Source organism: Trachypithecus francoisi, unplaced genomic scaffold (genome assembly GCF_009764315.1).
Source record: "Trachypithecus francoisi isolate TF-2019V2 unplaced genomic scaffold, Tfra_2.0 Contig00808, whole genome shotgun sequence".
Classification (NCBI taxonomy): domain Eukaryota; kingdom Metazoa; phylum Chordata; class Mammalia; order Primates; family Cercopithecidae; genus Trachypithecus; species Trachypithecus francoisi.
The window spans coordinates 20,087-43,240 of NW_022680914.1; the positions used below are offsets into that span (position 1 = coordinate 20,087).

The 23,154-nt window shown below is 54.2% G+C and overlaps 2 protein-coding genes across 7 annotated transcripts; one reads left to right on the forward strand and one right to left on the reverse strand.

Moving 5' to 3' along the window:
• Positions 1-882: 882 nt before the first annotated feature.
• TAZ (tafazzin) lies at positions 883-12,250 on the reverse strand. 5 transcript variants are annotated; one of them, XM_033220124.1, is made up of 12 exons: positions 11,615-12,250; positions 11,353-11,481; positions 10,309-10,354; positions 9,994-10,079; positions 9,506-9,508; positions 9,371-9,457; positions 3,048-3,128; positions 2,925-2,966; positions 2,580-2,642; positions 2,421-2,473; positions 1,942-2,019; positions 883-1,803 (listed from the first exon to the last, which is right to left on the reverse strand). In XM_033220124.1, exons 1-12 carry the CDS (start codon positions 11,721-11,723, stop codon positions 1,702-1,704), a joined length of 879 nt encoding a protein of 292 aa, XP_033076015.1. In that variant the 5' UTR covers positions 11,724-12,250; the 3' UTR covers positions 883-1,701. The 5 variants fall into 5 exon arrangements, with proteins under 5 accessions (XP_033076015.1, XP_033075999.1, XP_033075989.1 ...); XM_033220108.1 differs by lacking the exons at positions 9,371-9,457; positions 9,506-9,508; XM_033220098.1 differs by lacking the exons at positions 9,371-9,457; positions 9,506-9,508 and having other exon boundaries at positions 11,561-12,250.
• A 2,433-nt stretch (positions 12,251-14,683) lies between these two features.
• On the forward strand, positions 14,684-23,146 carry DNASE1L1 (deoxyribonuclease 1 like 1). 2 transcript variants are annotated; one of them, XM_033220144.1, is made up of 8 exons: positions 14,684-15,406; positions 18,903-19,124; positions 19,474-19,562; positions 19,643-19,729; positions 21,267-21,367; positions 21,510-21,622; positions 21,702-21,950; positions 22,051-23,146. In XM_033220144.1, exons 2-8 carry the CDS (start codon positions 18,990-18,992, stop codon positions 22,183-22,185), a joined length of 909 nt encoding a protein of 302 aa, XP_033076035.1. In that variant the 5' UTR covers positions 14,684-15,406; positions 18,903-18,989; the 3' UTR covers positions 22,186-23,146. The 2 variants fall into 2 exon arrangements, with proteins under 2 accessions (XP_033076035.1, XP_033076027.1); XM_033220136.1 differs by having other exon boundaries at positions 14,685-14,852.
• The last annotated feature ends 8 nt before the right edge of the window (positions 23,147-23,154 follow it).

Sequence of the window (23,154 nt, forward strand, 5' to 3'; positions counted from 1 at the left end):
GGATCACGAGGTCAGGATATCGAGACCATCCTGGCTAACATGGTGAAACCCCGTCTCTACTAAAAATGCAAAAAAATTAGCCGGGTGTGGTGGCGGGCGCCTGTAGGCCCAGCTACTCGGGAGGCTGAGGCAGGAGAATGGTGTGAACCCTGGAGGCTGAGCTTGCAGTGAGCCGAGATTGCACCACTGGACTCCAGCCTGGACAACCAAGGGAGACTCCATCTCAAAAAAAAAGAAAAAAAAAACTTTTATTTTGAAATAATTAGGCACCGACACTGCTGAAAGACCTGGTTGTCTGAATCTTTTCTTGTTGCTGGCTCATCTTTGGTGGTTCTATCTTTTCTTTCTTTCCATGTTTCTGTTATAGTATTTTTAATACTGTGTCTGCACCAACACCCTGGATTTGCCTTTGCTCCCACCCAGGATCCCCAGCTCCATCTGGGCAACCCCAATCCCACCTCCTGATCGCAGCATGCACTGCTCATGGCTGGTTACTCGCCAGGCTCTTCAGAGCTCCTCTCCCACCTATGATGCAGCCCAGGTAGGATCCAACTGATTCTCCACACTTGGGGCTCTCTGAAGTGTGGCCCCAATCTACCTGGCTAGCTTTGGGTTTTGAAGCAAGTTCATTAGCCTCACTCCACCTCCTTGGCAAAATGAGGAGATTAATCCCTATTTCTGCAACGTTGTTTCAGGGATTACAGACAATAACTGAAGCCTTAAGTGACTGGTGTGGAAGAGGTCAATGCCCATCTGCCCAAGTGTGCTCCATGTGCCCCATCTGCTCAAGTGTGCTCCATGTGCCCAGGGCACTAAGGGTCCAGCTTTTCTGTCCAGCAGTCACTTCCTATTTCCACCCCTACAGAGAGGCCAGAGGCATTATACAACAAGCCAACACATATGCTTTATGGTTCTGTTTCAAAAACATGAAAACCCAGGCCCCAGGACTCAAGTGATGTTGAGAAGCAGAAAGGATGGAGAAGTCGGTGGCCCCAGCATGGGTGCAAGCAGCCAGACCTCAGGCCCTCGCTCTAGGCTCCACGTGGCTGGGCTTGACTTCTGGCCAAGGGCTGCTCTTCCCACCTGAGGCCAGACCTTGCCTGAGGAAAGGGCCTGTGGCAGGAGGGAAGCTCAAGCAGAAGGAAGACGTGGCCAGCGGCCATCCCTGAGGAGGTAGTGAGCAGCTCCTGGTTCGGCAAGGGTGGGGGGTAGGAGCCAGGCTGAGGGGTCTTAGGGTCCCCTCTCCACAGCTCCAGTGGGCCCCCCGCTCCCCCAGCCAACTGCTTGCTCACCTGCCTTCTATGCTTCCTCCTGATGCCAGCCCCTGGGAGAGAACATCTGAAGGCAAGAAGGAAGGAGGGCCCTGCCTAAGCTTCTTCCTCCCTGCTTGGCCAAGTGGGAGAAGCAGCTGAGGTCCTTCGTTTAACTGAGGAAGCATAGAGGAGCTGGAATGCCTACCAGCTCCGAGAGGGCACTTGAGAGGGTCTATGAACAAATCTGTCTAAAAGCCATATTTGAGCTAAAAGCATCAGTCCATTCCTCAGCCCCAGCTCTGTGCAGGCCAAGTATCCAGAAGGCAGCAAGCAAGGCCAGCCAGCCCAGTTGGGCCTGGACCCTGGTGCCGCCTCTTCCTCCAGCCTCAGCCCTGCCTGCTCCCCCAGGGCCCAGAGGAGGCAAGGTCAGGGGCTGGCCAGGCGGGGCCTATCTCCCAGGCTGGAGGTGGTTGTGGAGCTGCTCTGCCTGAGTCTTCAGACGCTGGAATTCCTCTTGAATGAAGTCTGTCAGGGCTTTACGCATCTCCACCTGAGGGAAAGGACCAGGGATGGCCTGCACCCCTCGGGAAGCTTGGCCAAGGTGCCCCGGGAGGGTGACGGGACGGAGAGGGTGGAGGCACCCTCAGGGGGTCCGGGATAGCTATGGGGGACCCAGGAGGAAACTCACAGCTGACTTGTTCTCTGCCCGGAGCCGCTCGAGTACAGGCAGGGCACTGAAGGGCTTCCCGATCAGCACAGTGATTTTCTGTGGGGTGGCCACCAAGAGTGATGAGGAGCAGGAGGAGTGCCCACAGCCCCAGCCCAAGCAACCCGGGAGCCAGAAGCTAAGCTCTGGCCCTGCTGTGCCACACATTCCCCAGGGGCCACTCTCTCTCTAAAATGAGGTCCTGGTCCTGGGTCCTGTGCTGTAGATAACCTGTCCTGTCCTGACCCCATGGCCCACCCCTGCCCCAGCCTGACTTCCTCTGCTCTCATTTTAATGTCTCAGTGCCAGGAAGTCTCTGTCTATGTTCCACTCAGTCCCCTACTGTAGCCTCACACTCAGCTCCTCCTGCATCTGGCCTCCATAGTGCTGAGTGGGAGACATGGGGCAGATGGCAGACAGGCAGACAGACAGACAGCCGAAGGTCAGCAGTCCCCACCCACCTGTCCAAAGCGGGGGAAGTAGGGAGGACTGTTAGGAAGGACGTCATTCATTCCTGCAGCACAGTGGACAGAAGGCCAGATGTGGGGTGGAGCAGGGCAGCCTGAGTCCCAGGCCCCCCACCCCAGATACCATCTCTCTGTCCCTGTTCCCAGGCTCACCAACATGCCACAGGGGCAGGATGATGGGGTTGAGATGACACTCAGCAATCAGGCGCCCGATTCCTGCCCGGGGGGAGGCAGAAGTGTTAGCATAAGCTGGGCCCTGAGCCAAGCTTCTGTGCCAGCCTCTGGCCAGTGCCACCCCGGACATCCTCCAGTTCAATTCAGCTCCCCTGGGCAAGCCCCTCCACGAGGCAAGCCCTAGTCTCAGCACCTGTCCCCTTCCTGGCGCTACAACACACCCATTACCCCCATACAACCCAGCCTGAGGGGGCAGGAGCCGGGGCCCACAGGGCCATCTCTGGGCCGGGTGGATGGCTGTGGCCAGAGACCAGTAGCCCTTACCCCACTTGAAGCGCAGGAACTCGGAACTCATGTTCACTTTCCCTGGTGAGAGAGCACAGAGGCGAGGCTTGGGAGCCCATCCCGCTCATACTGCGGGGGCTCGACCCAGTCAGCCCTGCTGACCTTCTGGGAAGATATGCACCCAGTCCCCATGGTTGAGCTTCTCCAAAATGAAGTCCATCCCCTTCTGGTAGACGCCATCTCCTGCAAGGAAAAGGCCTCTCCCCATCAGTCCCCATTCTCAGGGGTGTGGGGTGATGGGTTAGCTTACCCTCAACCCTCTCCAAACCTCAATGAAACAGGCCCTTCTCCCTGGGGCCCATGCTTTGGGCACTTCCCATCCCCCACTGCGCCATCCATACAGATGCCCTCCAATGACTGTCTCCAGGGTCTGTGTGGCACTTGGGCACATTGTGGGGCTTCCTTCCTAATATCTTCTAAACCCTTAAGTGCCAGGCAGCATCATCTCAAGTCATCTCCTACTGAGATTTTGACCTGGCAATTCCTCCATCTACCTATGACCCCTGTCTTCAGTGGCTCACCAGCTGGGCCGCTTCAGCCACATACCCCTGCACACTCTCGAAGATCCCCAGGTCGGTGCACCACCTGCCTTCCCTCCCCAGCCAGGCCCTGGCTGCCAGCTGACCGCTCTCAGAGCCTCATGTATTCCTTTCTCTTCGAAGGTGCCACTCCTGGGGTGATCCTACCATGTGGTGGCTGCTAGAGAACCAAGTGCTTTTGTGATGTCCAAGCTCACTTAGGCTCCAGATTCTGGGCAACAACCGTTTGCTGGGGTCTCAGCGACGTGTCACAGCCACTCCTCAGAGGGCACATTCATTGGAACACACATCAAGAGTTTGGGAAAAACTCAAACTTGCTAGACTGCAAACAGTGGAGTCGAACTGCTCCTGGTCTAGCAACTTTCAACGTTGGGGATAACCCTGAGACCATGACACTGGACCCAAGAGAAGGAAATGCAAACCTCCTTCCTTCTGAAGCCAATGTTGGCTGCGTGTTGGCTGGAAGCCTGGGGACGCTTGGAGACAGTAAGTACACAGTAAGGATCTCATCAACCTCGGTGATGGAAAAGTAACCACATGTCGGACAAAACAGGAAAGAGGAGGTAGAGAGGTTGAAGGAATGGGGTATAGCAGATATCCTCATCTTATAAAGTAGGGAGTAAAGAAGTTCTATCACAGAGAGACAGACATTGGGAAGACCTCTGGCAATGAACTTTGTTCTCTGCAAGGCCGATTCTTTGGAAGGTGCTAGTTAGGGATCCAGGAGTCTCAACCCAACCCAAACAGTGCCCTGACCCAGCAGCCCACTCAGGCTAGAGGGAGGGTGACGACCCACTGGAGTTTTCTCAGGGCATGGGAAAAGCAGCAGTTTCCCTACTTGGGACACAGCATGTGTAACAGTAGTGGGGAGTCTTCATAGGTACTGGCCCCTTCTCTACTAAAACCCACTGATGCAACCTATCCATTGAGCTTGAAACTGGAATTTAAAAAATAATAATAATATGCTTTGGAGGCCGGGCGCGGTGGCTCAAGCCTGTAATCCCAGCACTTTGGGAGGCCGAGACGGGCGGATCACGAGGTCAGGAGATCGAGACCATCCTGGCTAATACGCTGAAACCCCGTCTCTACTAAAAAATACAAAAAACTAGCCGGGCGAGGTGGCGGGCGCCTGTAGTCCCAGCTACTCGGGAGGCTGAGGCAGGAGAATGGCGTAACCCGGGAGGCGGAGCTGCAGTGAGCTGAGATCCAGCCACTGCACTCCAGCCTGGGCGATAAAGCGAGACTCCGTCTCAAAAAAAAAAAAAAACAAAACAACAACAACAAAAAAACATGCTTTTGGAGCAAGACTTCATCATTTGTAGCTTTTGCAAATGCTACTACTACTCATTTGTGTCACTTGTGTCAAATCACTTCGATACTTAAATACCATATTAAAGTCTACGCTTGGCGGGCGCGGTGGCTCAAGCCTGTAATCCCAGCACTTTGGGAGGCCGAGAGGGGTGGATCACGAGGTCAGGAGATCGAGACCATCCTGGCTAACACGGTGAAACCCCGTCTCTACTAAAAATACAAAAACTAGCTGGGCGAGGTGGCGGGCGCTGTAGTCCCAGCTACTCGGGAGGCTGAGGCAGGAGAATGGCGTAAACCCGGGAGGCGGAGTTGCAGTGAGCTGAGATCCGGCCACTGCACTCCAGTCCGGGAGACAGAGCGAGACTTCGCCTCAAAAAAAAAAAAAAAAAAAAAAAAAGGCCGGGCGCGGTGGCTCAAGCCTGTAATCCCAGCACTTTGGGAGGCCGAGACGGGGGATCACGAGGTCAGGAGATCGAGACCATCCTGGCTAATACGGTGAAACCCTGTCTCTACTTAAAAATACAAAAAAAAACTAGCCGGGCGAGGTGGTGGGCGCCTGTAGTCCCAGCTACTTGGGAGGCTGAGGCAGGAGAATGGCGTAAACCCGGGAGGCGGAGCTTGCAGTGAGCTGAGATCCGGCCACTGCACTCCAGCCTGGGTGGCAGAGCAAGACTCCGTCTCAAAAAAAAAACAAAACAAAAAAAAAAAAAAAAAAAAAAAAGTCTACGCTTGGAGAAAAAGGGAATTTTTTGGAACACAGAAGCCAAGTGTGCTAGATACTGCCTTTGCCTTAATGACATATTATTAGTTCTTTGTTGAAGGAACTGAGAGGCAGTGGCGGGGGGTGAATGAGTAGAGTCCTCATCTCTCAGACCAGGTTGGGATAAACGACGCCACAGTCATCTGCCAAGACACTGTGGCCTCTGCTTGTTTCTTAACAAAGACAGAAGTTCCTTCACAGAGAAAAGTAGCCTCCAAAAGCAGCAGAAAGAGAAACCGCTCCAGGGGGCTGCTTCTGAGGAGTAGGGCTAGGGAGGTGAGGGGCGGGCACTGCAGCTTTCCATTAAAAGCCCCTCTTTGTTATTTGTTGTTACTTTATGGGGTTTTACCACATTCTACTTTGACCAGCTAGAAATAATAAACCCCTCCTTGACCTCTAATATCCTTTGGTTACTCTTCCTTCTGTCTCTTTTTCCTCCCAACTGAACCTCTAGGAGGCGTTGCTGCCCCTGCGGTCTCCATTCCCCCCCAACTGCAGCACCACCAGCCCTCAGGCCACAACAATCTGGCTCTGGCAGCCGTCACTCCATGGAAACGCTTCTCCAGCATCACCTGCTGCTTCCATGTGCCACAGGCGCTGGTTTGCTCTTCTCTCTGGCGATGGCTCCCTGCCATCTTGGTGGCTTCTCTCTCCCTCTGTGCCATGCTGGGCCTCTGCCCTGCAGACTCTCACTCTGCATTCATGACTTTGTGGTTGAATTCCCAGTATCTTTATTCCTGATTTTTGTTTGTTTTTGAGACGGAGTCTCGCTCTGTCACCCAGGCTGGAGTGCAGTGGCGCAATCTCGGCTCACTGCAAGCTCTGCCTCCCGGGTTCACACCATTCTCCTGCCTCAGCCTCCAGAGTAGCTGGGACTACAGGTGCCCGCCACCACGCCTGGCTAATTTTTTGTATTTTTAGTAGAGACAAGGTATCACCGTGTTAGCCAGGATGGTTTCGATCTCCTGACCTCGTGATCGGCCCACCTCGGCCTCCCAAAGTGTTGGGATTACAGGCGTGAGCCACCACGCCCGGCCCCCTGATCATTCTTCTAAGCTCCAGAACTGCACACCCCACTGCCTCTGGGACTACTCTCCTTCCACAGGTGAGGGGCTCCTCAGATGCAGCATAAGCAAAACAGGACTCACCCTCTCCCCTCCCAGCCCCTGCACTGCTTTCCCTTTGCAGTCGTCTCCCCGTGACTCAGCTCCAACACCTGGTGTTATCTTTGAGTTCTCTTCCTCACCCCACCCTACACTTAATCTATCAACAAGTCCAGAGTACATCCCAAAAAAGTCCCCTTCTCCGGTTCTCCACCGTGACCCTTGGAGGCCCAGCCACAATTATCTGCTGCTGGAGCTACTGTGACAGCCCTGAACTGGGCTCCTCATGTCCACCTAGCCCTGCTGCAGCCACATTGCAAACTAGGATGCTATGCTCTCTTTTTTTTTTTTTTTTTTTTTTTTTTTTTTTGAGGCGGAGTCTCGCTCTGTCGCCCGGACTGGAGTGCAGTGGCCGGATCTCAGCTCACTGCAAGCTCCGCCTCCTGGGTTTCCGCCATTCTCCTGCCTCAGCCTCCCAAGTAGCTGGGACTACAGGCGCCCGCCACCTCGCCCGGCTAGTTTTTGTATTTTGTATTTTTAGTAGAGACGGGGTTTCACCGTATTAGCCAGGATGGTCTCGATCTCCTGACCTCGTGATCCGCCCGTCTCGGCCTCCCAAAGTGCTGGGATTACAGGCTTGAGCCACCGCGCCCGGCCTGCTCTCTTTTTTAAAAAATTTTTTGAGGCGGAGTCTTGCTCTGTTACCCAGGCTGGAGTGCAGTGGCACAATCTCAGCTCACTGCAACCTCCGCCTCCTGAGTTCAAATGATTCTCCTGCCTCAGCCTCCTGAGTAGCTGTGATTATGGGCATTTGTCACCATGCCCAGCTAATTTTTATATTTTTAGTAGAGACGGGATTTCACCATGTTGGTCAGGCTGGTCTCGAACTCCTGACCTCAATGAACCGCCTGCCTCAGCCTCGTGAAGTGCTGGGATTACAGGCGTGAGCCACCGTGCCCAGCAGATGCTATCTCTTTTTTTTTTTGAGACGGAGTCTTGCTCTGTCGCCCAGGCTGGAGTGCAGTGGCCGGATCTCAGCTCACTGCAAGCTCCGCCTCCCGGGTTTACGCCATTCTCCTGCCTCAGCCTCCCCAGTAGCTGGGACTACAGGCGCCCGCCAACTCGCCCGGCTAGTTTTTTTGTATTTTTTAGTAGAGACGGGGTTTCAGCGTATTAGCCAGGATGGTCTCGATCTCCTGACCTCGTGATCCGCCCGTCTCGGCCTCCCAAAGTGCTGGGATTACAGGCTTGAGCCACCGCGCCCGGCCTAGATGCTATCTCTTAACCACAGACACAAGCATGTCACCACCTAGATGAGAAAGCACAGCCAAGTACAAATATATATATATATATTTTTGAGACCAGGTCTCACTCTCTGGCCCAGGCTGGAGTGCAATGGTATGATCTCAGCTCACTGCAACCTCCACCTCCCGGCTTCAAGCGATTCTCCCACCCCAGCCTCCTGAGTAGCTGATATTACAGGTATGTGCCACCATGCCCAGCTAATTTTTGTATTTTTAGTAGAGATGGGGTTTCACCACGTTAGGCTGGTCTCAAACTCCTGACCTCAGGTGATCCACCCTTCTCAGCCTCCCAAAGCACTGGGATTACAGGCATGACCACCGCGCCTGGCTGGCTGGCTGGCTATCTATCTATCTATACATACATACATACATACATACCTGGGGTCTCACTGTATTTCCAGGTCGGTCGGTCTATCTATCTATCTATCTATCTATCTATCTATCTATCTATCTATACATACCTGGGGTCTCACTATATTGTCCAGGCTGGCCTCAGTTGGGCACAATGGTTCATGTCTATAATCCCAGCACTTTGAGAGGCTGAGGTGGGAGGATCACTTGAGTCTAGGAGTTCAAGACCAGCCCTGGCAACGTAGTAAGACCCCAACTCTACAAAAAAAAAAAAAAAAGAATTAGCTGGGCACACTCCTTAGTCCCAGCTGCTCAGGAGGCTGAGGTGAGAGGATCACTTGAACCCAGGAGACAGAAGCTGCAGTGAGCCATCATCATGCCACTGCACTCCAGCCTGGACCATGGAGACAGACCTTGTCTCAAGGAAAAAAAAAAAAAATCAAGGGCTCAAGTGATCTTTCCACCTCAGCCTCCTGAGGAGCTGGGACTGCAGGCATGCACCAATGCAGCCAGCTAGAATCCAAAATTCTTGATAGGATTATTCTAGAACCTTCATATTCTACATACAACTTATATTTTCTACCTTTCTTTTGTTTAAAAAAGTTTGTTGTTTTTTTAATTTTTTTTTTTTTTTTGAGACGGAGTCTCGCTCTGTCGCCCAAACTGGAGTGCAGTGGCCAGATCTCAGCTCACTGCAAGCTCCGCCTTTCGGGTTTACACCATTCTCCTGCCTCAGCCTCCCGAGTAGCTGGGACTACAGGCGCCCGCCACCTCGCCCGCCTAGTTTTTTGTATTTTTTAGTAGAGACGGGGTTTCACTGGGTTAGGCAGGATGGTCTTGATCTCCTGACCTCGTGATCCGCCCGTCTCGGCCTCCCAAAGTGCTGGGATTACAGGCTTGAGCCACCACGCCCAGCCAAAATATGTTTATTTTTAAAGAGACAGGGTCTCACTATGTTGCCCAGGCTGGTCTCAAACTCCTGGGCTTGAGTGATCCTCCCACCTCGACCTCACAAAGTGCTGGGATGACTAGTGTGAACCGCTTTTGCCTGGCCTACTTTTCTCTCTTCTCTCTCCAGCACCTGGCATGTGCCTGCCTGCGTCTAGAACACCTTTCCCCTCATTCTCTGCTTGGAAAAATTCTGCTCCCACAGAGGGAGGAGCAATCTGGATTCAAATCCTGGCTTTGCCACCTCCTACCCCATGACCTTGGGCCAGCAGCTTAATCTCTGTGATCCTCCCTGTCTGGAGAATAGGGATCAAAATGGCCCCTATCTCCTGGGGTTCTCACCCCACAACCCTGTTTGTTCTCCTAGAAGCAAAACCCTCTGGCCTGCAGGTACATGCTACTGCCACCGTGGACCAATGACAATGCAGTGTTCTCAATGAGTCTCTTAGTGACATGTCTGAGATAAGGGGGTGTGGATAATGCCTCCTTGAATTCTAATGCCAAGGTTCCAGGTCCACACGATCCCTGGGCAGTTATAGAGAGTTGAGGGCTCTCCAAGGAGCCATCCCTCCTCCTGCAGCCTCTGTCTCCTCTGCTGGCATGTGATGGAGCTGGGCCTCATGTTGGCTCCTGGGCTGCCTGCCCCCATAGGTCCCTCCAAAACAGAGACACTGGCCACCAGCTTTCCAGCCCCAGAAGTGCCTCCCTGCACTCGCTGGAGGAGCAGCTCACCTCGGCACACAGGCACACACTTGCCCAAGCTGAAGAAGTGGGAGTGCAGCTCCTTGGTGAAGCAGATGTCTGCAGCTGCAGGGGTCCTGAGCAGGGACAGATGCAATTAGTCCTGCCCCCTGCACCCCACTCCACAACCCTGCCCCCAGCATTGGCATGCAGAAGGGAGGCACAGGGGAGGGCCTGCGGGGCCCCACCCCATGCCCTGCCTGGACTGCTGGACGCCACCTCCTGGGTAGAGCAGGAGGAGGGCAAATCTGGGCAGAGGCAGGTAGGGCCGGCCTGGCCCACTTCGAGGGGCCCATTCCTCCTCACCAACGCATCAACTTCAGGTTCCAGATGTGGCGGAGTTTCAGGATCCCTAGAGGAGAGGAAAGACTTCATGCCCCAACTTCCCATATCCCCAGGGAGTGTCCTTCCTTCACCTCATTTCAGGGAATGAGGGACAAGGACAGCAGCACTACCATTTCCCTACAGCGCTAAGTGGCATCTTTCAGACCCGTAGGCGAGACCATTCAGTTCTCCCTGGCTCCTGCCTCTCCCCCACCCTCCACATCTTACTAATCACTGCACCTGGACTGCCTACCTCCCCAACATACTTGGACAATGCCCATTCTTCTATACTTCTCCCTGTACTGTCACTGCCACCAGCCCAGTCTAGGCTAGTGGATGGCTCAAAGACCTCCTTCCTGGCCTCCCAGGATCCACTTGTGACATCTATAGGCCTTTCTCCACCCAGCAGCCAGGATGAGCTCTGAAGGGCTCTAGTGCGGCCAGGTGGCTCCCCACGAGCTGTAGGGCAGTCTAACCCTTCTGTTCAGAAGTGGAAGCCCTGGGCACCCCTCCACCCAGCCATCTGGTTACCAGAGCCAAGCAACTTCCTGTGAAGTCAGCAGAGCAGGAACCTCTAGGTGTGGCAACCAGGCTCCCAAATAGGGCTGAAGGGTACCCGCCCAGCCAGGGGCAAACCTGGAGCCAGGACACTGGGCTTCCAGTCCCTGGCCCAGAACTTCCTCACAGGATATCCTATGTCCAACCCCCAATTTTTTCCCAAGACTGTGGGGCCCTGGATGGTTTAGAGAACAGAGGGTTCTCCAGGACTGACATTAAAGGAGCTGTAAGACCTGCCCTGTGGCCGTTCCTTGGTCCTGCTCCATGCCCAAGGCCCTCTCCAAATCATGCTCCCTCAGGGGATGCTGCAGGAGTCACAAATCAAAGTCAGCCCTGTGGCAGAACACCCGGAAACCAGAGTGCCAGGGCTCCATGAAAAGGCAGCGAGAAGGGGTTTGTTCTGACAAGGCTGGGGCCGTCCCGAATCCTCGCCTTTCCTCCCCCTCCCCAGCACACTGGCCCGGGTACCCCAGAGATGAGGGTCGTCCATGCAGGACTGGTGATTGGACACGGTGATGAGGGGCGTGGCCGGGCCTCGGTTCTCGATGAGCTCGTACAGCACCTCCTTGTTGTGCACGGTCAGGTGGTTCATGTACTCTGGCGGGAAAGGAGAGGTCAGGCGCACAGGGCTCGCCCACCAGGTCGGGGCCGCGGCGTCCCCCACCCTAAGTCCCACCTCCGGCCGGGCATAGGTACCCAGGCGGGCCTGCCTCGGCCTGGGTCCACTCACTGGTCCAGAAGCAGCTGTAGGTGCCCACCAAGCCCATGACGACGCTGCTGGCCAGGGTCCAGGTGAGCGGCGGCACCGCGGGGAACGGCCACTTCACGTGCAGGGGCATCCCCACCTGGCCCGCGGCCGGCGCTCCCCGCGTCCCGGGCCGGCCTGTGGGGCGCCTCTAGGTCTGCGACCTCGATCGCTCGAGACACTGGCCCCTGACTGGCCCGCGCACGGACGGACGGGAGGCGCGGCGCAACAGGGGACTGGACCGAGGTCCCTTCGCAGGTGAGGCCGGAGCCGCGCCCGGTCCCGCTCTCTTGTCACTGAGGAGCGGTCGCCGGGGTCACAGGCCGCGGGCGCGCTGCGCAACCGGAGGAAACGGGAAGGCGGGCGCTGGCGCCCCGGCCCCGCGCAACCGCCGGAAAGCGAACCTACGCCGGTGCCAGGCCCCACCGACTGTCGCAAAGTGCGCCCGGGCCGTTTGACGGCAGCGAGGCCAGCCCCGGGGCGGCGGGAAGTAGCCTCCACCCCGCGAGGGCTCCAGTTTTCCGGCAGCCGCCTGAGCTCGCCTTTGGTTTCTCTAGTGTTTCTGTTTTTTGTTCGACACAGGGTCCAGCCAGACCCGGACTGCAGTGCAATGGTGCGATCACGGCTTACTGCAGCCTCGATCTCCCAGACAAAAGCGATTCTCCTGCCTTAGCCTCCCGAGTAGCTGGGACCACAGGCGCCGCCATCACGCTCTGATCCACACGCCTCGGCCTCCCAAAGTGTTGGGATTACAGCCGTGAGCCACCCCGCCCGGCCACATATACAATTTTTTTTTTTTTTTTTTTTTTTGAGACGGAGTCTCGCTCTGTCGCCCGGGCTGGAGTGCAGTGGCGCGATCTCGGCTCACTGCAAGCTCCGCCTCCCGGGTTCACGCCATTCTCCTGCTCAGCCTCCCGAGTAGCTGGGACTACAGGCGCCCGCCACCTCGCCCGGCTAGTTTTTTGTATTTTTTAGTAGAGACGGGGTTTCACCGTGTAGACCAGGATGGTCTCGATCTCCTGACCTCGTGATCCACCCGTCTCGGCCTCCCAAAGTGCTGGGATTACAGGCTTGAGCCACCGCGCCCGGCCCACATATACAATTTTATATAGTTACAGTACTACATGATACTATGTATATGTAGCAATATATAATCTACTGTGTGGCAGAATATATAATATATACAGCAATATATGCAAACAGATATTGTGTATATATATAATACAAGAAACAGTATTTTATACCGTCTGATACATTTACAATGTGTGCTACTACCTCTAGTTCTGAAACATATTCATGACCTGGAAAGAAAGCCCCCTATGCATTAAGCAGCCAGTTTTTTATTTTTATTTATTATTATTATATATATATGTTTTTGAGAAGGAGTCTCACTCTGTCGCCAGACTGGAGTGAAGTGGCACAATCTCAGCTCACTGCAACCTCCACCTCCCGGGTTCGAGCTATTCTTCTGCCTCAGCCTCCTGAGTAGCTGGGACTACAGGCACAGGCCGCCACACCCGGCTAATTTTTTTTTTTTTTGTATTTTTGTAGAGATGGAGTTTCACCATTTTGTCTCGAACTCCTGAGCTCAGGCAATCCACCCACCTCAGCCTCCCAAAGTGCTAGGATTACAGTCATGGGCCGCCGCGCCCAGCAGGTTTTTATTTTTATTTTTATTTATTTTTATTTTTGAGACAGAGTCTTGCTCTGTTGCCCAGGCTGGAGTGCAGTGGTGAGATCTCAGTTCACTGCAACCTCTACCTCCCATGTTCAAGCAATTCTTCTGTCTCAGCTTCCCGAGTAGCTGGGATTGCAGGCGCCTGCCACCACACCTGGCTAATTTTTGTACTTTTAGTAGAGACTAGGTTTCTTCATGTTGGTCACGCTGGTCTCAAACTCCCGGCCTCAGGTGATCTGCCCGCCTCGGCCTCCCAAAGTGCTGGGATTACAAGCGTGAGTCACCCCACCCGGCCTGTTTTTTATTTTTAAACCATAATTTTGGTTTTTGTTTTTGTTTGAAATGGAGTCTCACACTGTCGCCCGGCTGGAGTGCGAGTGCAGTGGTGTGATTTCAGCTCACTGCAACCTCCGCCTTCCAGGTTCAAGCGATTCTCCTGCCTCAGCCTCCCGAGTAGCTGGGATTACAGGGGCCCACCACCACGCCCAGCTACTTTTTGTATTTTTAGTAGAGATGGGTTTCATTATGTTGGCCAGGCTGGTCTTGAACGTGGTCTCGAACGCCTGACCTTGTGATCCACCCGCCTCGGCCTCCCAAAGTGCTGGGATTACAGGCATGAGCCACCATGCCAGCCCATAATTATTGATTTTTAAAAATTTGTCCAGCCTTCTATCACCACGTTAAATCCATTAGCTGCAACCACCCCATGAGAAGCTGAGTGGATTCAGCCCCATCGCCTGCTCAGACTCTGTCTGAGCACTCAGTGTCCCAACAGCGTCACTGTAGGACCCCCAGGATGTTGGACTGGTAGCTCCCTGGGTCTCCTCCTCTCTGGGGCAGATCCTCAGTCCTCCCTTGACTTCACAACTGTGGCCAGATCATGTGCGGACTGTCCCTCACTTTGGGTCTCCAGAGCACTTGCATCAAACACCTCTAACTCAGAAGTGTGCAGCCACACTGGGACTCAGAACCCGAGAACAGGGACAGAAGACTCATGCCCTTGGGGTGCCGGTCTCGCAGCATTGGGCATGACTTCCAGCTCCTGCGCCTTTCCCAGCAGCTGCTGACTGGGGACCCGGACCAGGGTCTGAGCGACCGGCCCGGCGAGCGAAGCTCGGGGTCTCACTTAGGCACCAGCTCCTCCTTGTCCCGGGCCCTTGGCACAGGTAAGTGCTCATTAAGGGACTGCTGCTGCTCAGCCACGGAGACAGCTGGCCTGCCCGGCTTGAGTGACTCACAGATCTGTCATGTCCCGCTGGCCCGGGAAGGCGGGGTCTGGGTGGGAAGGTGGGCGGGCAGGTCAGCAGTTCCCAGGCCTGGTGCTCGCCCTCCTTGTCAGCGGCGGGGCGGAGACGGGGAGGGCCTGCCTGTCGGCAAGGGTGGGGCGTCCGGTCCAGTCCAGTCCTTCCTGGCTGGGTGGCTCAGGAACACAGCCTCTTCCTCTTTTTTTCCCCTGCTAGCCCTATTCAGGCAGGAGCTGCTCTTCTGGGGTATCGCGATCCACTTAAGGATGAGGCAGACTTGGTGACAAGCTGGTCTGAGCAGGTATGGGAGCCTCCTGGGGAGACGGAAGAAGGGAGGAAGTTGCCTTCTGCCTGGAGAGGGTTTGGGAGGGAGAGGGAAGCCTAGGGCTCCAAGCAAGGCTGATGTTGACTGCCAGGGTTTGGGGCTGAAGCCAGGAACAGTCGCTCTCTCGGGTTCTTACTGGTACCCCTCATGGGGGTCCCTGACGCCGGAGCCTCCAAGGCTGCCTGTGCCAGCCCAGGGCTGCCCACATGCCCACGTCTATCCCAGAATAGGCACCAGGGCAGGGAACCGAAACTAGCATGAGTGACAGAGCAGGTGGCCAGGGAGACACAGACATCAAGCCCAGCCAGGAGAGAGACACCGCAACAGAGAGACAGAGAAGGGAAACCAGAGACGAGAGGGAAAGTGACACAGAGACAGGCAGAGCCTCAGAGAGGCAGGAAGTGAGCCCAAAGGGAAGGTGACAGGTTGATGGAGAAAAGCAGACAGACAGAGCAGAGGAACTCATGCCTCAGGATGCAAAAGCCACATGGACAGGGCGTGGAGCAAGGGGCTGAGCCCTGCAAGGTCAGGTGAGTGTGAGACAAAGATAAACTTACGGGGGGGGGGGGGCTCCAGCTGGTGAGATAAACACAAAGGGCTCCCCAGTGGTGGCAGGGACATTGAAAGAGTCCCCATCACAGGTTGCAACGGGGATGATTTGGCCATATCTGAGATCTTTTTAAATACACACGCCCTTGTACCCAGCAATTCACTGCCAGGAGTTTATCTTAAAGAGAACATCTCACAAGTGGGGAGACAGAGATGAATGAAGATGTTCCTGTAGTTGCTAATGGAGGTGAAAAGCACTCGGGTTTCTTGGAACAACATGGTGAAACCCCATCTCTCCAAACAAATTTTAAAACTTAGCTTGGTGGCCGGGCACGGTGGCTCACACCTGTAATTCCAGCACTTTGGGAGGCTGAGGCGGGAGGATCGCTTGAGGTCAGGAGTTCGAGACCAGCCTGGCCAACATGGCGAAACCTGTCTCTACTAAAAGTACAAAAATTAGCCGGGTGTGGTGGCATGCGCCTATAATCCTAGCTACTCGGGAGGCTGAGGCAGGAGAATCACTTGAACCTGGGAGACGGAGGTTGCAGTGAGCTGAGATTGAGCCACTGAACTCCAGCCTGGGAGATAGAGTGAGACTGCATCTCAAAAAAAAAAAAAAAAATTAGCTTGGTGTGGCAGCATGTACCTGTAGTCCCAGCTACTCGGAAGGCTGAGGTGAGAGCATCACTTGAGCCTGAAAGGTGGAGGTTGCAGTGAGCTGAGATCACATCACTGCCCTCCAGCCTGAGCAACAGAATGAGACTATCTTAAAAAAAAAAAAAGAAAAAGAAAGTGGGTCGGGCGCTGTGGCTCACGCCTGTAATCCCAACTACTCAGGAGGCTGAGGCAGGAGAATTGCTTGAACCTGGGAGGCGGAGGTTGCAGTGAGCTGAGATCACGCCACTGCACTCCAAACTGGTGACAGAGCAAGACTCCATCTCAAAAAAAAAAAAAAAAAAAAAAAAAAAAAAAAATGTAGACTAGGCCAGGCGCAATGACTCAGGCCTATAATATCCCAGCACTGGCTGGGCACGGTGGCTCACACCTGTAATCCCAGCACTTTGGGAGGCCAAGGCCGGCTGATCACCTGAGGTCAAGAGTTCCAGACCATCCTGGCCAAGATGGTGAAACTCTGTCTCTACTGAACAATACAAAATTAGCTGGGCATGGTGAGAGGCGCCTGTAATCTCAGCTACTCGGGAGGCTGAGGTTGCAGTGAGCCGAGATCATGCCACTGCTCTCCAGTGTGGGCGACAGAGTGAGACTCTGTCTCAAAAAAAAAAAAAAAAAAAAAAAAAATCCCAGCACTTTGAGAGGCTGAGATAGGAAGATCACTTGAGCCCAGGAGTTTGAGACCAGCCTGGGAACGTAGAGTTCAGGAGGCTGCAGTGAGCCGTGATGGCACCATTGCACTCCAGTCTGGGTGACAGAGCAAGACCTTGTCTCAAGTAAATAAACAATAAAAGAATAAGCTTGACCACTTGTGCACTGTTGGTGAGAATGTAAAATGGTGCAGTCACCATGGAGACCAATGTGACAGTTCCTCAGAAAATTAAAAATAGAACTACCATATGATCCAGCAATTCCACTTCTGCGTATATACCCAAAAGAACTGAAAGCAGGGGCTGGGCGCTGTGGCTCACACCTGTAATCCCAGCACTTTGGGAGGCCAAGGTGGGCAGATCATGAGGTCAAGAGATGTATGAGGCTGGGGCACCAGGGCTCATTTCTGCAATCCCAGCACTTTAGGAGGCTGAGGCAGGAGAATTGCTTGAGCATAGGAGTTCAAGACCAGGCTGGGCAACATAGTGAGACCTTGTCTCTCTCTCTAAAAAAAAAACAAAAAACAAAAAAAAAGCAGCAGGGCATGGCCGCTCACACCTGTAATCCCAGCACCTTGGGAGGCCAAGGTGGGCAGCTCACCTGAGATCAGGAGTTCGAGACCAGCCTGACCAACATGGAGAAACCCCGTCTCTACTAAAAATACAAAATTAGCTGGGCGTGGTGGAGCATGCCTGTAGTCCCAGCTGTTTGGGAGCCTGAGGCAGGAGAATCACTTGAACCTGGGAGGTGGAGGTTGCAGTAAGCTGAGATCCTGCCATTGCACTCCAGCCTGGGCAACAAAAGCGAAACTCCATCTCAAAATAAAATAAAATAAAATAAAAGGAATATGATTCAGCCATGAAAAGGAAAGAAATTCTGACATGTGCTCCAACATGAATGACCTTTGAGGATAGTGAAATGAGCCAGTCACAAAAATACAAATACTGGCCGGGCGCGGTGGCTCAAGCCTGTAATCCCAGCACTTTGGGAGGCCGAGACGGGCGGATCACGAGGTCAGGAGATCGAGACCATCCTGGCTAATACGGTGAAACCCCGTCTCTACTAAAAAAATACAAAAAACTAGCCGGGCGCGTTGGCGGGCGCCTGTAGTCCCAGCTACTTGGGAGGCTGAGGCAGGAGAATGGCGGGAACCCGGGAGGCGGAGCTTGCAGTGAGCTGAGATCTGGCCACTGCACTCCAGCCTGGGCGACAGAGCGAGACTCCATCTCAAAAAAAAAAAAAAAAAAAATACAAATACTGTAGGATTTCACTTTTTTTTGAGACGGAGTCTCATTGTTGCCCAGGCTGAAGTGCAGTGGTGCGATCGTGGCTTCATCTTGACAGAGCAAGACTGTGTCTCAAAAACAATTTTTTTTTTTTTTTGAGGTAGAGTCTCACTCTGTCGCCCAGGCTGGAGTGCAGTGGTATGATCTCGCTTCACTGCAACCTCCACCTCCCAGGTTCAAGCTATTCTCCTGCCTCAGCCTCCTATGTAGCTGGGATTGCAGGCACCTGCCACCACATCTGGCAAATGTTTATATTTTTAGTAGAGACAGTTTCTCCATGTTGGCCAGGGTGGTCTCGAACTCCTGACCTCAGGGATCTGCCCACCTCGGCCTCCCAAAGTGCTGGGATTACAGACCTGAGCCACCGCACCCGACCTCAAAAACATTTTTTTTTTTTTTTTTTTTTTTTTTTTTTTTTTTTTTTTTTTTTGAGACGGAGTCTCGCTCTGTCGCCCAGGCTGGAGTGCAGTGGCGCGATCTCTGCTCACTGCAAGCTCCGCCTCCCGGGTTTACGCCATTCTCCTGCCTCAGCCTCCCGAGTAGCTGGGACTACAGACACCTGCCACCTCGCCCGGCTAGTTTTTTTGTATTTTTTAGTGGAGACGGGGTTTCACCGTGTTAGCCAGGATGGTCTCGATCTTCTGACCTCGTGATCCACCCATCTCGGCCTCCCAAAGTGCTGGGATTACAGGCTTGAGCCACCGCGCCTGGCCTCAAAAACAATTTTTAAATGAAAAGAATGCTGTCAAGCCATACATGCAGAGTCAGCAGGTAGCCACTGAGAAGGGCGGGGAACCTGCGGGTTGGCAGGTCTGGGAGGCTTGTGCTGGGCAGCAGCTAGTGCCACTTTCTCTGTTCCATATTTCAGCCCTCCCAGAGCCAGAACTGAGCCCAGTGAGAGCATACCCTGGGGCAGCCTGGATTCCTGGGGGGTCCCCGGCAGCCACACGCAGTCATGCACTATCCAACTGCACTCCTCTTCCTCATCCTGGTCAATGGGGCCCAGGCCTTTCGCATCTGCGCCTTCAATGCCCAGCGGCTGACACTGGCCAAGGTGGCCAGGGAGCAGGTGATGGACACCTTAGTTCGGGTAAGTTCATCACTTCAGGGAAGCTGTGCCCCTAAACACCATGACCCAAAGCCCCCAGCCCTGCCTGACCAGGAGAATGTTCCAGAGAGAGGGGACAGGAAGAGATGTGGCACGGAGATGCAGCACAGGCACTTGCCTGCTGCTGGCCTCAGTCTCCTCCTCTGTGAAACAGGTGATGTGTGGGTGGGATGAGTCTTCTCCTGGGGCCTTTCCAGTCCCACTGCTTTCTGTGGGCTGCAGCCAGCAAGCCTTAACACTCTTGGCCACAATAGTGCCAGTTCCCTGGGCCCACTGCCTCCTCTCAGGGCAGCTGGCACTGAGTCAGGCTGGCCTTCCTGGTGTCCTGCAGATCCTGGCTCGCTGTGACATCATGGTGCTGCAGGAGGTGGTGGACTCTTCTGGCAGCGCCATCCCCCTCCTGCTTCGAGAACTCAATCGGTGAGGAAGGCTCTGTGAGTCTAATCAGGGGCGCACCCAGAGCCTTGAGGCCCTGACTCTGCCTCCCCTTTTCTTGGCAGATTTGATGGCTCTGGGCCCTACAGCACCCTGAGCAGCCCCCAGCTGGGGCGCAGCACCTACGTGGAGACATACGTATACTTCTATCGGTGAGCACGGAGTTGGTGGCGCAGCAGGGCAGGGGGTGGGGAGGGGGTGGGCGCAGTCCTTGGCCCTAATGTGAGGTAGGCTCGTTAGTCCCCGGGGCCACAGGCCCCCCATCCTGGGACAGCCTCATCTGCTTAGCATGCTTTTTCTTCTGAACACCTTTTATTCTGGACTCTTCCCATCCTCGACCCCCACCAGAGTGTCCATAGAGCAGGAGGCCTTCCTTCTCTAAGCACAGATGTGGGGTCCCTCCTCCTCTCTCCTGTGGGAGCTGCTGGGGCTCAGGGCGTGGCTGACCCCCTCTATGAAAGTGGCCAGCAAGGGCTGCAGCTCCTGGGAAGAGGCTCCGTGGGGACCTCTTATGGGCCTTGGGTAGATCCGATCTTCTAAGTCTCTGGGAGGACAGGCTGGCAGGGAGCCCTTTGGAATCAGGATCCAGAGGGCAAGGGAGGCTGCAGGGAAGGAGAACTGATTCTCTATGTAAATAAAATTATATGACATCTGGTATTTGCTCCAAAATAACTGGGTAGGCAGGATATAGTGGCTCCTGCCTGTAATGCCAGTGCTTTGGGAGGCTGAAGCAGCAGGATCACTTGAACCCAGGAGTTCAAGGTTGCACTGAGCTATGATTGTGCCACTGCACTCCAGCCTGGGCAACAGAGCGAGACCATGTCTCAAAAAAAAAAAAAAAAAAAGAAAAAAGAATGACATCAAAGTGTCCAAATATCAAAATGTACTATACCCAGTCCATGGAATATTATTCAGCCAGAAAGAGGAACGAAGCACAGACATGTACAGCATGGACAAATGTGGAAAACATTGATGATCTGATTCCATTCATATGAAATATCCAGAATAGGCAAATGCACAAGATAGAGAACAGATTAGGCGGGCGCGATGGCTCAAGCCTGTAATCCCAGCACTTTGGGAGGCCGAGACGGGCGGATCACGAGGTCAGGAGATAGAGACCATCCTGGCTAATACAGTGAAACCCTGTCTCTACTTAAAAATACAAAAAACTAGCCGGGCGACGAGGCGGGCGCCTGTAGTCCTAGCTACTCGGGAGGCTGAGGCAGGAGAATGGCGTAAACCCGGGAGGCGGAGCTTGCAGTGAGCTGAGGTCCGGCCACTGCACTCCAGCCTGGGTGGCAGAGCAAGGCTCCGTCTCAACAAAAAAAAAAAAAAAAAAAGAGAACAGATTAATGGTTGCAGGGGCTGGTGGGAGGAGAGAATGGAGAGTAACTGGTAATGGATGTTATGTTTTGATTAGGGGTAATAGATACCAATGTTTTAAAATTGATTGTATCAATAGTTGCACAGCCTTATGAATGTACAAAAAAACCGTGTTGTATACTTGAAGCAGGTGAATTTTATGGCATATGAATTATGTCTGACGTTTTAAAGTTCTAGAGACAGGTTGGGAGGGCTGTGCCCACATTGCCGCTGTTAGTGGAGGGCCCCTCCCTGAGTGCCGTTTGGCACTTGCAAGCCAAAATCGGTGATGTGGGCCCACTGCTGCCCATCTCTTGGTCCTCCCAGGTCACACAAAACACAGGTCCTGAGTTCCTACGTGTACAGCGACGAGGACGATGTCTTTGCCCGGGAGCCATTTGTGGCCCAGTTCTCTTTGCCCAGCAATGGTAGGGAGGGAAGAAGGGTGGGCTTGGTATGTGGGAGCAGAAGGGGGGTTCTGGCTGGCTCCACTGGGGGCTTCCTCACCCAGAGGGGCTGGGGGAGAAGGGCCAGGAGTGGATGGCAGCCCTCGGTCCCTGGGCCTTGCAGTCCTTCCCAGCCTGGTGTTGGTCCCGCTGCACACCACTCCTAAGGCCGTAGAGAAGGAGCTGAACGCTCTCTACGATGTGTTTCTGGAGGTCTCCCAGCATTGGCAGAGCAAGGTAGGCCTGGGCAGTTTGTACAGGAGGGACAAGGATAGGGGTGGTCCAGCGGCCAGCCCGATGGCTGCTGTGTCTCTAGGATGTGATCCTGCTCGGGGACTTCAATGCTGACTGCGCTTCACTGACCAAAAAGCGCCTGGACAAGCTGGAGCTGCGGACTGAGCCAGGCTTCCACTGGGTGATTGCTGACGGGGAGGACACCACAGTGCGGGCCAGCACCCACTGTGCCTATGACCGCATTGTGCTGCACGGGGAGCGCTGCCGGAGCCTGCTGCACACTGCAGCTGCCTTTGACTTCGCCACGAGCTTCCAGCTCACCGAGGAGGAGGTGAAGGGATGGGGCTGGCAAGAGGAGGGAGGGCAGGAGCAGGGTCACAGGGAAGCCCCTCGGCCCCGGGCACTGACACTGCCTCACCACCCATTTCCAGGCCCTCAACATCAGTGACCACTACCCCGTGGAGGTGGAGCTGAAGTTAAGCCAGGCGCACAGTGTCCAGCCTCTCAGCCTTACTGTTCTGTTGCTGCTGTCACTCCTGTCCCCTCAGCTGTGCCCTGCCACCTGAGCCCCCCCCACCCCCCATGGCCTGCTGCCTTTTGGGACTTAAACCCCAGCCTCCCCCGTCCATCCAGCCCTGGGGCTGGGGGGCTTCAACTACAGTTGCCCTGTGACTGCAGTCCACCCCCACCTGCCTTTTGTTTGATTTGGCTCTTCTTCTTTGGTTGGGCTTGTGCCTAGATTAGGAGTGGAAGCCAGGGGCCCCGAGGCTGGACTCATGCCACCTGCCAGGTAGTGTAGTATCAGGAGTGGAGACAAAGTGGGCTCTGGGTTGGGGGAGGGGAAGGGAGGGCTCAGAAAGAGGAATCAAGATGTTATATGACAAAAAGGAAAGTTACTGAGAACAAAAATCCAGATTGGTGAGATATGACACTTGTGCGGCAGATATGCCAATGGGCTATCTTTATTGTGGATTGGTAAGAATCACCAGGAAACCATTAAGCCCCAATAGCTACAAGGAGGGTGGTTAAGCCGCTACATCAGACTCCTTCTCTGGAACCAGCAAACACCAAGAAATATTTCGGCTCATTGTAATCCGGTGAACAATGCAGTCAGGCCTGTTATAACTGCTGAGCAGTCATGCTCGCACCACTTGGGTGCTGTCGTCTGTGTTGGCACAGGCTTTTGCACGGCTGGTCAAGTCCAGCCAAGGCTGGTCAACGCCAACATCTGCACACAGAAAATCTGCACCAGTTACATAACCTAAAAAGCTGTGTGAAGCCAGGTGCCCCGGGAAAGGGCCTGCAGGACACAGCAAAATGCCAGCAGCGTCCCAGACCCTTCCCTTGCATCCTCCTCTCCAAAGAACAGAGCTCAGGAAAAACACTGGCTGGGATGATAGAAGGGCCATGTGTTAACTATAATCACACTTATGGTTTGGAACCATCACCCCAAGGTAAAAAATAAATAAATAAAAGGTATTCCCAGGTATGTTTGGCAAAAGAAAATAAAGGTAATTAAAAACCTTACAAATGGC